The sequence below is a fragment of the Stigmatopora nigra genome, chromosome 10, assembly GCF_051989575.1.
Source record: "Stigmatopora nigra isolate UIUO_SnigA chromosome 10, RoL_Snig_1.1, whole genome shotgun sequence".
In the NCBI taxonomy this organism is placed as follows: Eukaryota; Metazoa; Chordata; class Actinopteri; order Syngnathiformes; family Syngnathidae; genus Stigmatopora; species Stigmatopora nigra.
The window spans coordinates 388,215-402,584 of NC_135517.1; the positions used below are offsets into that span (position 1 = coordinate 388,215).

Sequence of the window (14,370 nt, forward strand, 5' to 3'; positions counted from 1 at the left end):
AAGGACATTTCCATGAGAAATCACGTAACTCATGTCCCCAACAACACCAATTTTAATTTATAGAAAAAATTCAAACGGTTGAAGTAAGTAGCCTACAAAAGGTCACTGCAGACTTGAGTCGTTCTAAGCCCGAGCACAAAAAGTTGGACAGTGAACAAGAACGAAACAAAAACCATTGGCTGGCGACCACTCCAAGTCTGGATTGTCCCCTCTGAACAAAATGAGTGGCACGTGTAGTACAAAAGATGGATTCCTGGCGTGGACCCATTCGAAAAAAAATCCATTAGAGTTCCTCGTTAGTGTTCACATTCTTCAAGTGGCGCAAGATGGGAGGAAAAAGTGCAGAGGAGGATGTCGCTCCCTTTTTTTTTTTTTTTTTACTTGAGCACCAACGTGGCCTCCGAGCCGTCTCTCCTCTTGGGGTAGAGTCCGTGGACCAGGTGGTACTCTCGCCTCAAAAAGGCGTAGAAGTAGTCCGACACCAGCAGCACCTAAAAACAAGCCAGACAAACGGGAGAGGAAAGGACATGATTGGTCTCTATTGCCCTCAGTAATATTATGGTAGCCTGTTTTTCAGTCGAGCCCATTTTGGACCGACCTGAGCGATGTTGAAGAGCAACGTGGTGGCGTAGTAGAAGTTGGAGTTGGCGCTCCCGGCGTAAATCCACAGATGCCACAAGACGGGGAAGAGCGCCGAACACGCCAGCAGCACGCAGGACACCAGGAACAAGTTGCGAAGGACTGACAAAGAAGGACAAAAAGACGGGACTCGAGTCGGCGGGGCCATGGAGAACCGCGTGGCTCGACTCACATCTTCCCAGGTGACTCCAGACGGGCAGGAAGGCCATGTAGAGCGTCAGGTCACCCACCGTGGGGTACGACTTGAAGATGGAGATGATGGCCAGCTGCATGAAGATGAGGAAGACCGGATGCTCCCTGGGAAACAGACACATTGGGTGGGGTAAGAGGGCGCCAGTGTTTGAGTTGGGGGAAAAAAAATGATGTCCTTCAAAAAAGACTATCCATTTCAAGGGGATGTGGCACTCACTTTAGCTTGATGGACAGCGGGATGGTGTAGATGAAGACGTTGATCTGGAAGACGCACAGGAAGAAGAGACGGAAGTGTTCGAACATCTCGGCAAAGAAGTACCAGAAGAGGCCGATGTTGGGCGTCAGGTCGGGAACCGACAGGCTGAGAACAAAAAGGACCGTTAGTACTCGGCAGGCAGGCCAAAATTCCCCGTCGGAGAAGCCTTCTACTTCGTTGACCAAAATAGCCCGTGTCTACTCACATGAAGCCGTAGACGGAGGGCAAGAAGTCCCAGGAACCCAGCAGGAAGAAGGACAGGCCCACCATGACCATCAGGCTGCCCAGGTACATGAAGGCGTACTGGGCCACCAACCACCAGAAGCTTATCCGCCGCACGTTGACGGGGATGAACTGGCGCTTCAAAAAAAAAAAAAAAATAGAAGAAACCTCCTTTGCTTTTTGCCAGCCACTAAACAAAAACAACTCCCATCCACAGTGGGGCGCTCACCTGCATGAAATAGAGCAGCGCAGGGGCACAAAGCATGACCGGGTAGACGCTCTGGTAGGTGGCCAACGCCAGGAAAATGGCGCTCAGCAAGATGTTTCCTGCCGAGGCCAAGCGTGAGCCGAGGCGGCGGTGGCGTTACGCCAAAACGCCGTCATCGCTTTACCTTTGATGGTGGCCAGGATGAAGAGCGAGAGGACGGCGTTGTTCAGGCCGCACGTGGACTTGGCCACGCAGGACAGAACGCCGAACGGGTTGAGGAGGTAACTGAAGGGAGGGAGAAAAAAAAAAAGAGAGTTGGGATACATCATTGGTTGCCCCTACTAAGGTGGCCTCAGGGCAGCCATCTTAGTAGGGGCAACCCGCCTCTACTGATGGAAAAGAAAAGGACAGTTAATTATTGTCCGCTACTCACAACATGGCCACCTTGAGGGGGACGTAATGCATCTCTTTGGGGCTCCGGACCAGCTCGTGGCAGTCGGCGGGATAGCGCTCCGCTTCCAGGGCAAACTTTTGCTTCCTGAACTGGAAGCACGGCCGCAGAGGGCGCGTCAGCGCCGCTTTTAGCCCACGTTTTCACCCACCGCCCAGGCTTTTTCCTCACCACTTGTTTGTTGTAGTCCTGCACGGCGTAGTAGAGAGCCACCGCCGCCATCAAGTCTGCCAGCTGAGAAGAAAAAGGAGTAAAAAAACGCTGGATGCCTACTTACTGAACAACAAACGAGGTAATTCCATTTCTAGGCTCCCCAAAAAGTTTTAATATGCCACTTTTGGAGCGTTTAAGTCACTTTACTCACCACAAATGTAATATCTGCGTAGTCCACCAGGAAGTGGAAGAGGTAGATGATGAGGGGAGTCTAAAAATTGCGAGTTAGTGTCAAAAATGAGCTTCCAATGTTGTCATTCCATCTGGTGAAAATTTGAAATACCTCATGAAAGACATCTCCGGCGTACGGCGACACTCCCAAATCCAGCAAAGCCAAGCCTTCAATCACTGTAAACAAAACGCGCCGTAACTTTTTAGGTAATCCGGAAAATATGTACTTCTTTGTTTTATTAATAACTCATCTTTAGGGACGTTTATTCATATAAAAAATGGAAACCCTTTTAACAGTACTATTGTTGTTCCTTTTGTTTTTCAAAAATCATAATACGCAAAAGTAACTGTAAAGATATGTAGTAGTAGTAACGTCTTTCCAACGTTTTTAATGACAGGAAACAAGACAATTAACTTCAATATTGATTTTTGTTTGTTTCCTGTGTGTGGACGCATGGCGGAAGTGGGAACATCCGGGCACTTTCTTACAACGCTTGCTCAAGAATTATTGGCGTTAATGTACAATAACTTTCAAAGGTTTTCGGGACAACGTATATTTGTTCATATTGTTTGACTTCTTCAGCACATGGAAAACGCTGATGCTTCATTATTTAATCACTATGTTGACTTGACAATTAAACCGGCTGTCAAATCGGGACACTAGCGAAGATTTCCCGTGCAATTTAGCCTCTCAAAAGAGCCCCCGAATGTCCCCCAGGCGTACCTCTTTTCCAGGCAGTTAACGGGGACACAACCTCCACCCTCTCGGCGATAAACTGCGCCAAAGTGGAGCTAAAAAGAGCTGCGCGGATAGAGACGGCCACAATCAGCAAGAGCGTCAATGGAGCCGCCATCTTTGCGTGCCCACTTTCTCGCGTGGCACGACGGGAAATTGAGTCCTTGGGGAAGGTCGCAAATAGTTCACAACAAATACTTGGTTAAACAGCGCAATTATTATTTTTGGGATTATCGTTTTAATTTTAATTAGGTATTTAATAAGTTTTTTTGTTTGAAGAGAAATAAATTGCTACGTTGACTTCGAATGTGTGGGGAGAGAAAGGTGAGGGAAGAAAAGCCTGGCTAACGTTTTGAGGGGGACATTTTAGGTGGTCGGATCAAAACACGACCAAAGAAGACAACAGACTTCTTTCGGCTCTCTTTTCATGGACAAAATAGAACTGTAGCTTGACGAATTCGTTTGAATTGGTTCTGATTAATCAGAGAAACGAAGTTCTACCGTAAGCAATTCTGTTAAGTTCGAATAAAACTGCGGAAGAGCGAAGAAAAAAGAATTTAAAATGGCGGCTGCCGACTGTGCTTCTCTGTAAGAGATAATTCAAGGATAAAAGATTGTTTCAAGTAAGCTATTTAACTGTAGAAATAGTAGTAGTAAAGAGATTTGTTTATTCGTTTTTCTTTTACGTTGAACAGGGCACGCATAACGTGCAGGCGCTTTTTATTTCGTTCCGGTTTCGCTTTCGGGCGCTTTTCTCGGGTCCCATGGCCGGTTTGGAGTTGTTGTATTCTTGCTGCGGAGACTCCATTTCGTGTCCGCAGGACGCCGTCGTGTCTTTTGTCCACTGGGAGGTCGTCAAAAGTGGATACAAGTGCATCGGTTCCGGCGATGAGGTGAGCGCTTGGAAATGCAATTGAACGTTTATTTTTGCCGTGTCTTGGTAGAATTGTACTTTGATTTTGTCATTTGTTTATTTTTGATTTCCTTTGGGACTTTTCGTTTACCCTCGATAGACTCGGAGCAGCGACAAAAAATCTGAACTCCTGCCGGCGGGCTGGAGCGGCAACAAGGTGGAGTACGCCCTGAGGTACGCCTCGGAGATGGGCGACGCTCAACTGCTGCTCAAAGCGCTTCTGGTGGACTCGGCGTTGGTCTTCAACCTCATGGTAAGGAATGTCCCGTCACGCCGAGGACGCCATCGCCCGTCTGCCGCCTTTCCCTCACTCGCCAATCCCTCCCCGTGCAGAATCGCAGCACGCAGCAGAGCTCGGACGTGATCGTCAACCTCAACGAGCACGTGGACGCCGCCCACTTGAGCACCTTTGACAGGTGGGTGCCATGTTGTTTCCGTACTTTGAGTGAGTTTGACGGGAGTTTTGGTCATTTTTGGGCCATTTCAAGGTCAGTTGTTTGTCACTTTCTGTTCAGGCAGACTATCTGTCTCATCGTGCCCTGCGATTGGCTGCAATTCCTTTTACAAGTTTTGAAGTTTGACTAAAAATGTATTTTAAATGATAAACCAATGTGGATGTGCTGGTTTGCAGAGTGTTCAAAGACGCGGGCAGCCTGGCGGCGGCCATCCGCTCTCAACTACTGCCGTCACGGGACAAACGCACGCAAGCGGAGCGAAGTGAGCGGGCGCGCCGGCGGGACGACGACGACGATGTCGGCAACGACCACGACCCTTTGCGCATTCCCGACAGGCACCCTAGACACGCCACTCAGCCGCATTGGTACGACCGCCATTTCGCCCGGCTTCTCCGGCCGGCCCTTTTTTGCCGAGCGTTCGTTGTGTTTTTCAGGCCCGACCCCATGGGACCGCCGTTCTCGGTGGGAGGCTCCGATCTAGATCCGTTGGGGTGAGTCCGCCCCCACCCCATGCTAAATTTTCCTCCCGTCTGCGCGCTAAATACTGGAATGGAGACTTTAAAAAGGTTTTTTTTCCGGGCAGATCGGTGACGGGCGGCGGCATGATGGCGGACCCCCTGCGAATGGGCTACCCCCGTTCGGGCTTGGAGCCGTCGGGCGGCATTCCGGACATCCTGCCCCCCGGCGCCGTGCCGCCCGGGGCCCGGTTCGACCCCTATGGACCAATCGGGCGGCGCCGTCCTGGGTGAGTAGTGCCTTCCGATCAACGTGGGTAGACATGGCGCTCCTGTATATCGAATCAAATAGACCCCACCGCCACCAAAAACAAATAAAAAATAAGATCTTTTAGAATCTAGTATAGTCTCGAGGTACATTTGAGTCTCACTCTTTTTCCAAAGCCTGCAAACGGCACACTATTAGCACTCTAATGCTTTTGTCCTGCCAACGGCACTGACCCAAAATGGCCGACTCGTGATAACACCCCGTGCCGAAAGGTCAGAGTGGCGCTTTTGGCGTGTGGCTTGATCCGGATTTGATATCTTTGGTTCCCCGACGGGACTTGTCTTTGGTCCGCAGGCCCGACCCGGACCACCTGCCTCCCCCGGGCTTCGACGACATGTTCATGTAGCGGCTTCCTTCCCCTCTTCTGGCCAATCACAGCACAGAATACTCCTAGCAACAACAACAAAAATCTGCTAGAAAAAGTAACCCGGTTTTGAAATGTATTAGCAAAATAGCCACTTTCCCTGATCACGGTCAAGCAAAACCAAATGTCAAATTCAACATTTCTGCTTTGTTTTTATGAACTTGTTTGGGGTTCAATGATGACTTTCACACACAAAACAACAACATCATGTTTCCAGCAATGAAATGATATGAGATGAGATGTATTTAAGGCTTATTAAACACTTTAACACAGACATAGGAGAGTATATGCATATTTTTGCGCTTGTATTTTTCCCAAATATGCAGCAGCATGTCTCTGAGACACTTTTGTTCAATTGTATCTAATCCATTTGTGGATACATTTTCTCGCGGTGCCCTTTTTACCTAAAACCTTTTTTTTCACCATTTTTGTGCAAGTTTTACCAGTAGTCCCCAAACATTTGATCACATTCACCACTAATAGTCACTTCTCAATACTAATAGCTTCCAATGTTGTTGTTTTTTTGCAAGGTCATTTTCAAATTTCTGGACTTTGGGCCACCTAGTGGTTTAACTTGGAATTCCTCTTCAAATTATTTTTTTGCCCTTATAATATTTGTTTAAATTCCATTTTTCCATGTTTTTGTGCATTTTCCATCCCGGAACGTCACTCGTCCGGCGGCGCTTCCTCCTCCTCCTCCTCTCCGGCGGCGAGCTGCTTCATCCTCATCCCCACGGAGCCGTACGTCCTTTTGGGCCGGACGAAAGGCGGCCGGAAGCGTCGTCGGCGACCGAGGAGGAGGAGAGCCGCTCCGCTGCCGCCTCCCCGCCGGACGGACGCCAGGAGGAGGGCGGAGAGAAAAGTCCCGCCTAGGGTGAGCAGGCCCAGGCCGGCGACGATGCAGCGGTCCAAGCGCGAAGCCAACTGGGCGTAGTAAAGCTCCAGACGCTCCATCTGGCGAGCCGGCACGGTGTCGCGGTCCACGCGGGCCTCCCGCGGGACGGCGTAGGCTGCCAGCACTAAGGCCACGCCGCTCAGCAACAGGACCACGGCCAACGCCAGGCCGCGGTCGGACCAGCGCCGGCCGTCCTCGTCCTCATACGGCTCCTGACAAAAGGTAAGCACTCTGTCATTGTGTGAGATTAACATGATGTATGTAGTGTATGAAAGATGGCTTTTGTTGTACCTCGTGGGCGGAGTCGGGCCGGTAGCCGGCATCGTCGGCGTCATCCGGCGACAAAGACATGGGGTGGCGTTGGCGCGCCGCGCCCAATCGGCATCTTCCTCACTGGGGATGCCGTAACATTGTCGTTATCGAGCGTTACTCGTGTCGTTTTTCACCCGCCGCCATAATTTGTTCATTATTTAATAAGAATTTTATTGTATAAAGCTGAAAAATACATTTATTTAGGTGACATTTGGCTAAGATGTAAAATTGATCATATTGACATGCGATATTTAGTATTGAATGAGTAAATCGAGATAGTAAACATTTCTTGGGGCTTAATGACGTCGTATTTGCCTCAAAGACGACCCCTGCCGCGCATGCGCACCTGGGGAGCGAGTGATGCTCGCGACCTTCACATTTCACGCACGGCATCTAAACAGCATTGGCACGCGCTCAATTAATCGCCACGATAGCGTCGGATGACCGTAAAATGACTCAAGTAGGTAATGTAAAAAGACGAGCGTCCCTTACCTGACGCCGAGAGGAGGGAAGACGAGCGAGTGGGATGAGTCGCGCAAGCGTACTAGACACAGGCGCAGCATCCACTAGTGCCCAAAACGGCCGCTAGAGGGCAGCGATATCCCCTTTTTGAAATCATCAATTACTGTATTAGTGATTCTAAATGAAATACAAAGTTGTAATTAAATAAAAAACCTAGAATGAACCAAATAATCTAATACATTTTAAAAAATAATAATTTTATTCGTGAAATGATGATGACAATACAGTTATGACACTTTGAGTAGATAATAGAAACTATAAAATATATTTGGAGTAAATAATAGAGGATATAGTAAAACATCCAGTTTGTGTGTGACTAATGAATTTGCCGGAAAACCATGCTGACGTTGTGATTGGTCGCATGCCCTCCGTTTGTCCCCTTCTGTCCTTTGCAACTGCGGTCGCCAGGGCAACAGGAGGTTGCAGAAGGAAGGCGGGGGCAGACCAAAATAAATCTGCATCATTAAACCTAGATGTCAATTGCGCCGTGTGAACTGACATGAAGTGACGTCGTCACTGGTCGGCCATTTTACTGCAGTGCCATCAGATAAATTGAACACAATAGTTACGGATGGTTCAAATTCCGACCGATGATAGAGAAGTTTTGGGCCGATACTCCCGTTGGTACCGATGTGACACTAAATTGACATCGTCAATATCGACGAGTATCGACAAAATACGTGCTGAAGCATTGCATTAAAATTGCCCCGACGGAAGATGGCAGATTCGGACGTCTAGCACGGTGTATTTATATGATATTTACAAGCAAATCGCTGCGCTTCATCTTTCTCCTCCTCGTCGTCCGTTGACAGGCAGTGATGCTGTTTTTCGTCGCCTTCGCCGCTGTGTAGCTCGGCAAGCTCGGCCAGCTCGGCCACCACTCGTCCGTCGTCATGGTGCAGAAATCCAGGAACGGCGGCGTGTTTCCCGGAGCGCAGGCCGACCAGAAGAAGCTGAAAGTCGGCTTCGTCGGGCTCGAAGCCGGCGGGACGGACTCGAGCAGGGACGGAGCGCTCCTCATCGCAGGTAAAAAAAAAAAAAAAACAATACTAATTAAAAATAACCAGATACGGAGGTGAACGCCATTAAAAAGATAGCCAATCGGGTAGATGGCAGGTGCCAAACGTAACAATGCTGGCAGAAGCTTACGGCATTTGTCGTCTTTTGCTCGCTGGTGCAAAAAAAGAAGGCCCATGCTGCACAAATTAGAACCCGCCGATGACGTCAGGTCAGGTTCAGTGACGGTGTTGTTGTTTACCTGCCTGTCAAACTCGCTTTCCATTTATCGCTAATCACGTTAACAAAATGGTTACACTTGATCTAAAATGGAAGTATGTCTCTAATACACGTTAACGTAACGTTGTTTTATAGTTCATCGTTTTGAAACAAAGTACTACACGAAATGTTAGTGCAGTGTGAGTTTTTTTTGGGAAGTAAATCAAGTTTCATTGGATTTCAGAGGCATCTACGACATTTTTATTCTGTTTATACCCTCCCAACAAGATATGGAAACGGACAAATGTATACAGTTGCAATTTTTTAGTTTGGAAAAGTAGTTGGTGGGTGGAGTTGTGTGTTTTACACGCTGTCCCTAAATCCACCACTGGTACCGATCACGTTATCACGTCTACAAATATTGCCAATTTGAGGACGCATTTGTTTTTCCCTCCACAGCCGAAGAAGGTCCCCGTCGTCAGCGCAGCAGCGTGTCGGGGGCCAAGAAGCCCCCCAAGAGGAACGCCCTCTACAGGCGGCTGCAGAACTTCCTCTACAATGTCCTGGAGAGGCCCAGGGGTTGGGCCTTTGTCTACCACGCCTACGTGTGAGTTACCAAAACAACAACAATGTCACCTCATTGGCCACGCCCCCATCCCCTCTTTTTTTGTCCAATCAGGTTCCTGCTGGTCTTCTCCTGCCTGGTCCTCTCCGTCTTCTCCACCATCCGCGAATACGAGAAGAGCTCGGAGGACGCCCTCTACATCCTGGTGAGCGCGGGTTCGAATCCAGGTGGCTCCACCTGTGATTGGTTGATTCTGATTCAGGGTGGACCTTATGTAGGTATTCCTCTCCACGCTTTAACGCTGCATTTGGCCTCCGTTCAGGAAGTGGTGACCATCGTGGTGTTCGGCGTGGAGTACATGGTTCGAATCTGGGCGGCGGGCTGCTGCTGCCGCTACCGGGGATGGCGAGGACGCCTAAAGTTCGCCCGCAAGCCCTTTTGCGTCATCGGTGAGTGGAAGGAGCGCCCGCCCGCTCGTGGGCGCTCTTTCTGAGCACGCCGGTCTCCGCCCCCCGTCCACAGACATCATGGTCCTGATCGCGTCCATCTCGGTGTTGGCGGCCGGCACGCAGGGCAACGTTTTTGCCACGTCGGCCATCCGCTCGCTGCGCTTCCTCCAGATTCTGCGCATGATCCGCATGGACCGGCGGGGGGGGACCTGGAAGCTGCTGGGCTCCGTCGTCTACGCCCACAGCAAGGTGAGCGCCGTCTGCTGGGGGGAAAAAAAAAGGGATTGGTCGCCAGCCAGCTAACGTTTAGACCCCCCTTTTCAGGAACTGATCACGGCGTGGTACATCGGCTTCCTGTGCCTGATCCTGGCCAGCTTCCTGGTCTACCTGGCCGAGAAGGAGGACAACGAGCAGTTTGAGACTTACGCCGACGCCCTCTGGTGGGGACTGGTGAGAGCCGCCGCCACCCCCGACCCTGCGACCGCTCTCGCCCGGCGACCCACGCCCCGCTCTGGCCGCAGATCACGCTGACCACCATCGGCTACGGGGACAAGTTCCCCATCACGTGGAACGGTCGCCTGCTGGCGGCCACCTTCACGCTCATCGGCGTGTCCTTCTTTGCGCTGCCCGCCGTGAGTATCCCTCCCTCACTTAAGTGAATTTCCGCCCATTTTGGGCCATTTTGTCTCTTCCTGTGGAGTTGGCCGCATTCCCGGTTCACTTCATGTGGATTTTAATGTCTACCTGCTAATTTGAGGGCATTTCTAGGTGACTTTTGTCCATTTTGTTCATTTTGAAGTCCTTTCTAGTTGAGTCAGCAGGATCCTCTGTTGACCTCTGGTTCATTTTGAGTATTGATGACTTTTTGGGCCAAAATGATATGAACGGTTTCTTTCCACATGTACTTTTAGGGTATCCTGGGTTCCGGTTTTGCCCTGAAGGTCCAGGAGCAGCACCGACAAAAACATTTTGAGAAAAGACGAAACCCGGCCGCCGGGCTCATTCAGGTTGGCTTTCGTTCCCGTGTAGCGCTTGACCCCAAGTCGCTGGCCGACCTCACCTCACCCCACCCGACAGGCCGCCTGGAGGGTCTACGCCACCAATCTCAGTCGATCCGACCTGACGTCCACGTGGGACTACTACGAGAGGACCGTCTCCGTCCCCATGTACAGGTAGCACACCATTATTCATCATTATTTTGCACAATTTGCTCCTTCGTGGACGCAATTCTTTTGTCAATTGAGAAAGGATTGGTCAGCGGGCACATTGGCAGACGGGTTGCCAGATTGTGACATTTGTTGGCTTCTTTTAGGTTAATTCCGCCCCTGAACCAGTTGGACCTGCTGAGGAACCTCAAGAGCAAATCTGGACTCTCGTTCAGGTCTGTCTTTCTTTTTTATAACTCATTTTTTATTGTGAAGCATTCATTTTTATTTCTTTGCTTGCAGGAAGGACGTCCAGCAAGACTCGTCTCCGAGGTCACAGTCCCAAAGTTTGCTTTGTGTTAACGTGTTGATTTTTGGACTTTATTTCAACCTTCTTGTCTTCTGTCCCGACAGTCAGAAGGTGAGTCTGAAGGAGCGAGTCTTCTCATCTCCCCGCAGTTCCGGCACCAAAGGCAAAGGTTCTCCTCAACACGGTGAGATTGGTCCCGAGGCTCCGCCTCCCGCCGCCGCTGCAAATGATTCCATCTGCTTCCCGCCCATCCGTCTCCAGCGGTCCCGCCGGCCCCCCAGGCCCCGCGGCGCTCCCCCAGCTTAGACCCCAGTCTGGAGGACAGTCCCGGCAAGGTCCCCAAGAGTTGGAGCTTCGGAGAGCGCGGCAGGAGCCGGCAGGCCTTCAGGATCCGGGGGGCCGCGTCGCGTCAGAACTCGGAAGGTAACCCGCAAGCTCTCTAAGCTAGGCCTAGCCAAATTCATTCCTTGGTGGCTAATTGCTAAGCTAGGCTAGCCAAACCTGCTCCCAGGTGGCTCACCACTATGCTAGGTTTAGCCAAACCTGGTCCTCTGTGACTAATTGCTAAGCTAGGCCTAGCCAAAGTCCTTTCTTTGTGGCTAATTGTTAAGCTAGGATAGCCAAACTCAGGTTTCGGCAGCTAATCGCTAAGCTAGCCTTAGCCAAACTTAGTCTCCTGACCCTTGCATTTTTTGCGCAGTACTGATCGAGATGCAGGACGAAGAGTTCCGACAGAAGAGTTCGCCAGGTGAGCGCCCTCGCAGACAGGTAGCGCCAACGCCGCGCTAACCGCGGCGCCGTGACAGACGCCAGCTTGCCGGGAGACGACGCGGCGGACGACAACAAGAGCTGCCACTGCGAGTTCGTCTCGCAGGATTTGACCCCCGGGATCAAGGTGACCATCCGTGCCGTCTGGTGAGTCCCGCCCCCTTTTTTCTTCCTTTCCGGAACATTCGGTCCATTGGGCTCACGGCTTTGCTCGACCTTTCTTTTGCATTTTGATTCACGTTTGAGTTGTTCATCTTTGATGTTTATTTTATGTTCACCTCAGGAACAAGGTCACCGTGGCTTGTTTTGGTAAGAAACGGACGCACGCCAAATAGCTTCTTCCATGTTTCCTTTCCTTTTCTTTTCTTTGTCTCGTCTCACTTTCCTGCTTGATTTCTTTTTTTTTGTGGGTGTTTGGGCTTTTCCTATCGGTACGGTGCTAAAATCCCTAAAATCAAGGCTATCTAGGAGCACTAACAAAAATCATGTGACTTCCCACGTTTAACCACAGGTTGCCCTACCCAAGATGGCCGCCCGTTGCGCTAGCTTTTCACAGCGTCCGCCCCGTGTACCTTCTGATGTGTCTTTTTTTTTTACCACTGAACACCCCATGTCGGCCCGAGGTCATTTTACACGAGGGCGGCCATCTTGGGTGGGGCGAACGGCAACACCGACGTAGTTCTCCGGGTTAATTTTTCTCGGTACTCTCCGATACGACATAACGACGTTCACTACGGGGAAAGGTCGCTGACCGACTGGTCCTGGTCTCCCAGTATCATGCGCTTCATGGTGTCCAAGAGGAAGTTCAAGGAGAGTCTCCGCCCCTACGACGTCATGGACGTGATCGAGCAGTACTCGGCGGGACACCTGGACATGCTGGCGCGGATCAAGAACCTTCAGTGCAGGTGCGCCGTCGTCAAGTCCGTCTTGGGCTCCGTCCTCCCTTCCCCACGCCACGGCGCCATTTTTTTTCTTCTCCAGGGTGGACCAGATTGTGGGCAGAGGAACGACCGTGGCGGATAAAGAGCGACCCAAAGGCGGCGGCGGCGGCGCCGGAGTCGGCGAGGAGCTTCCCGAGGACCCCAGCATGATGGGACGCCTGGGCAAGGTGGAGAAGCAGGTGAGCTCCGCCCACCGACCCGGTCCCGGCGGCGACGGGGACTTTGTGAGTGGCGTGGTGTCCTTCAGGTGGTGTCCATGGAGAGAAAGCTGGACTTCCTGGTCAACATCTACATCCAGCGGATGGGAATTCCTCAGACGGAGACGGACGCCTACTTTGGATCCAAGGAAGCCGAGCCGGCTCCGCCCTACCACAGTCCGCTGGATCAGCCGGAGAAGAACCAGTCGGTGGTCCACAAGATGATCCCGGCGTGAGTATCACTCAAATCGAATCCCATTTCTTTCATCTGGTCATGATTTTTTTTTAGATTTGACACTTTGACACCCGTGCCCTAACCAGCATCGTCACAATATTTGGTGGCAAATTTTCTCTTTCATGTCCCTTCTAAAAGTTTTTCTTTTTTGTCCAGGGCCTTACCAGGGGACAACTTGGAAGACGGCAGTGGTGTTGGCGACTTTGCCCCCAAGATGATCCGTTCCAGCAGTTCGGCGGCCCCCCAGAGCCGGCGGGCGGTCACCTGCCCCCCCTCCACCTCCTGGCAGCCCATCAGCTCTCAGCAGCTCCTCCATCAGCCCCCGGCGACCACCCCGAGTCCGGCGGGGGACGGCTCCCTGGTCCGTCTCCCGCCCCCCCCGGCCGGCGGGAATCGCCGGCGCGGGGAGCGGGACGCTCCCGAGAGGCGTGGCGAGGAAGGAGGCGGACTCAGGCGGGAAGAAGGCGCCCGGCCCGAGGACGAGCGCCCCCCGGCGTCCACCCCGTCGGGAAGTTGCCACGGAGCGGCGCGCTCGCCGTCCATCCCGTCGGCGGACCGCGACGAAGCGGAGCGCTCCTCGGGCGGCTTCTCCGTCTCGCATTCCAGGGAGAACGTGGACTTCCTCGACGGCGCCTTCTACGCCGCCGCCGACTCCGGGGGGGCTCCCCGGCCCGCCGCCCTCAGGCCGTACATCGCCCAGGCCGAGTCGGACTCGGACTCGCCTTCGCCGCACCTGGACCGCGTCTGGCCCGGAAGCGAGTAGACCGGAAGCGGCGTGGCCCTCGGTCCAAACCCATAGTCGTAATTAGTCTGGCGTCAAACGAAGACGTGGTGGGAGAGTTCTGACCTATGACCTACCCAAGATGGCCGCCGGCGACCTGTGACGTCCGGTCCTCTCTCCGTCGAGTGTATCGCTAGTAGACGTCTCATATGTTTGAAGACCAAACATTCTTTACGGGGGTGTCGGTAGGTTCCGAAGAAAGGGGTGTCGACTTACTGGGTGGGAGAGGAGCAAAGGATGCTCGTGAATGTAGTAGACGTTAAGCAATCCAAAAAAGTTTATTGTAAAAGCCTTACTATGCATGATCTTTTTTTTCATGTAAAATGCCTTACTATACATGGTCATTTAAAATAAATAAAAGCCTTGCTATACCTGTTTTTTTTAAACAAAAAAGCCTGTCATATGCTCGTTTATAAAGCTAATTCAGAAACA

At 51.6% G+C, this 14,370-nt stretch overlaps 4 protein-coding genes across 10 annotated transcripts; 2 read left to right on the forward strand and 2 right to left on the reverse strand.

Annotated features, from left to right (window-relative positions):
* Positions 1-34: 34 nt before the first annotated feature.
* On the reverse strand, positions 35-3,255 carry pigu (phosphatidylinositol glycan anchor biosynthesis, class U). The gene is made up of 12 exons (XM_077725446.1): positions 3,077-3,255; positions 2,465-2,529; positions 2,333-2,392; positions 2,140-2,202; positions 1,951-2,060; positions 1,702-1,802; positions 1,539-1,636; positions 1,293-1,447; positions 1,049-1,192; positions 812-936; positions 599-741; positions 35-491 (listed from the first exon to the last, which is right to left on the reverse strand). The coding sequence occupies exons 1-12, from the start codon at positions 3,204-3,206 to the stop codon at positions 378-380; spliced, it is 1,308 nt and encodes a 435-aa protein (XP_077581572.1). The 5' UTR covers positions 3,207-3,255; the 3' UTR covers positions 35-377.
* Positions 2,813-5,877, forward strand: psmf1 (proteasome inhibitor subunit 1). 3 transcript variants are annotated; one of them, XM_077725453.1, is made up of 8 exons: positions 2,813-3,412; positions 3,910-3,981; positions 4,102-4,254; positions 4,335-4,417; positions 4,633-4,821; positions 4,891-4,947; positions 5,040-5,201; positions 5,534-5,877. In XM_077725453.1, the coding sequence occupies exons 1-8, from the start codon at positions 3,395-3,397 to the stop codon at positions 5,583-5,585; spliced, it is 786 nt and encodes a 261-aa protein (XP_077581579.1). In that variant the 5' UTR covers positions 2,813-3,394; the 3' UTR covers positions 5,586-5,877. The 3 variants fall into 3 exon arrangements, with proteins under 3 accessions (XP_077581579.1, XP_077581578.1, XP_077581580.1); XM_077725452.1 differs by lacking the exon at positions 2,813-3,412 and adding an exon at positions 3,427-3,711 and having other exon boundaries at positions 3,784-3,981; XM_077725454.1 differs by lacking the exon at positions 2,813-3,412 and adding an exon at positions 3,427-3,711.
* Positions 5,878-5,889: 12 nt separating this feature from the next.
* On the reverse strand, positions 5,890-7,390 carry tmem74b (transmembrane protein 74B). The gene is made up of 3 exons (XM_077725457.1): positions 7,303-7,390; positions 6,790-6,891; positions 5,890-6,710 (listed from the first exon to the last, which is right to left on the reverse strand). The coding sequence occupies exons 2-3, from the start codon at positions 6,847-6,849 to the stop codon at positions 6,270-6,272; spliced, it is 501 nt and encodes a 166-aa protein (XP_077581583.1). The 5' UTR covers positions 6,850-6,891; positions 7,303-7,390; the 3' UTR covers positions 5,890-6,269.
* A 701-nt stretch (positions 7,391-8,091) lies between these two features.
* LOC144202697 (potassium voltage-gated channel subfamily KQT member 2-like) lies at positions 8,092-14,330 on the forward strand. 5 transcript variants are annotated; one of them, XM_077725590.1, is made up of 19 exons: positions 8,092-8,358; positions 9,007-9,154; positions 9,227-9,317; positions 9,435-9,561; positions 9,635-9,810; positions 9,886-10,011; positions 10,083-10,193; positions 10,473-10,568; positions 10,639-10,733; positions 10,874-10,942; positions 11,010-11,039; positions 11,121-11,200; positions 11,278-11,439; positions 11,717-11,764; positions 11,823-11,931; positions 12,558-12,689; positions 12,766-12,904; positions 12,973-13,154; positions 13,314-14,330. In XM_077725590.1, the coding sequence occupies exons 1-19, from the start codon at positions 8,226-8,228 to the stop codon at positions 13,918-13,920; spliced, it is 2,661 nt and encodes an 886-aa protein (XP_077581716.1). In that variant the 5' UTR covers positions 8,092-8,225; the 3' UTR covers positions 13,921-14,330. The 5 variants fall into 5 exon arrangements, 4 of the variants coding, with proteins under 4 accessions (XP_077581716.1, XP_077581718.1, XP_077581717.1 ...); XR_013327533.1 differs by lacking the exons at positions 12,973-13,154; positions 13,314-14,330 and adding an exon at positions 12,068-12,093 and having other exon boundaries at positions 8,093-8,358; XM_077725592.1 differs by lacking the exons at positions 12,558-12,689; positions 12,766-12,904; positions 12,973-13,154; positions 13,314-14,330 and adding exons at positions 12,068-12,093; positions 12,528-12,550 and having other exon boundaries at positions 8,093-8,358.
* The last annotated feature ends 40 nt before the right edge of the window (positions 14,331-14,370 follow it).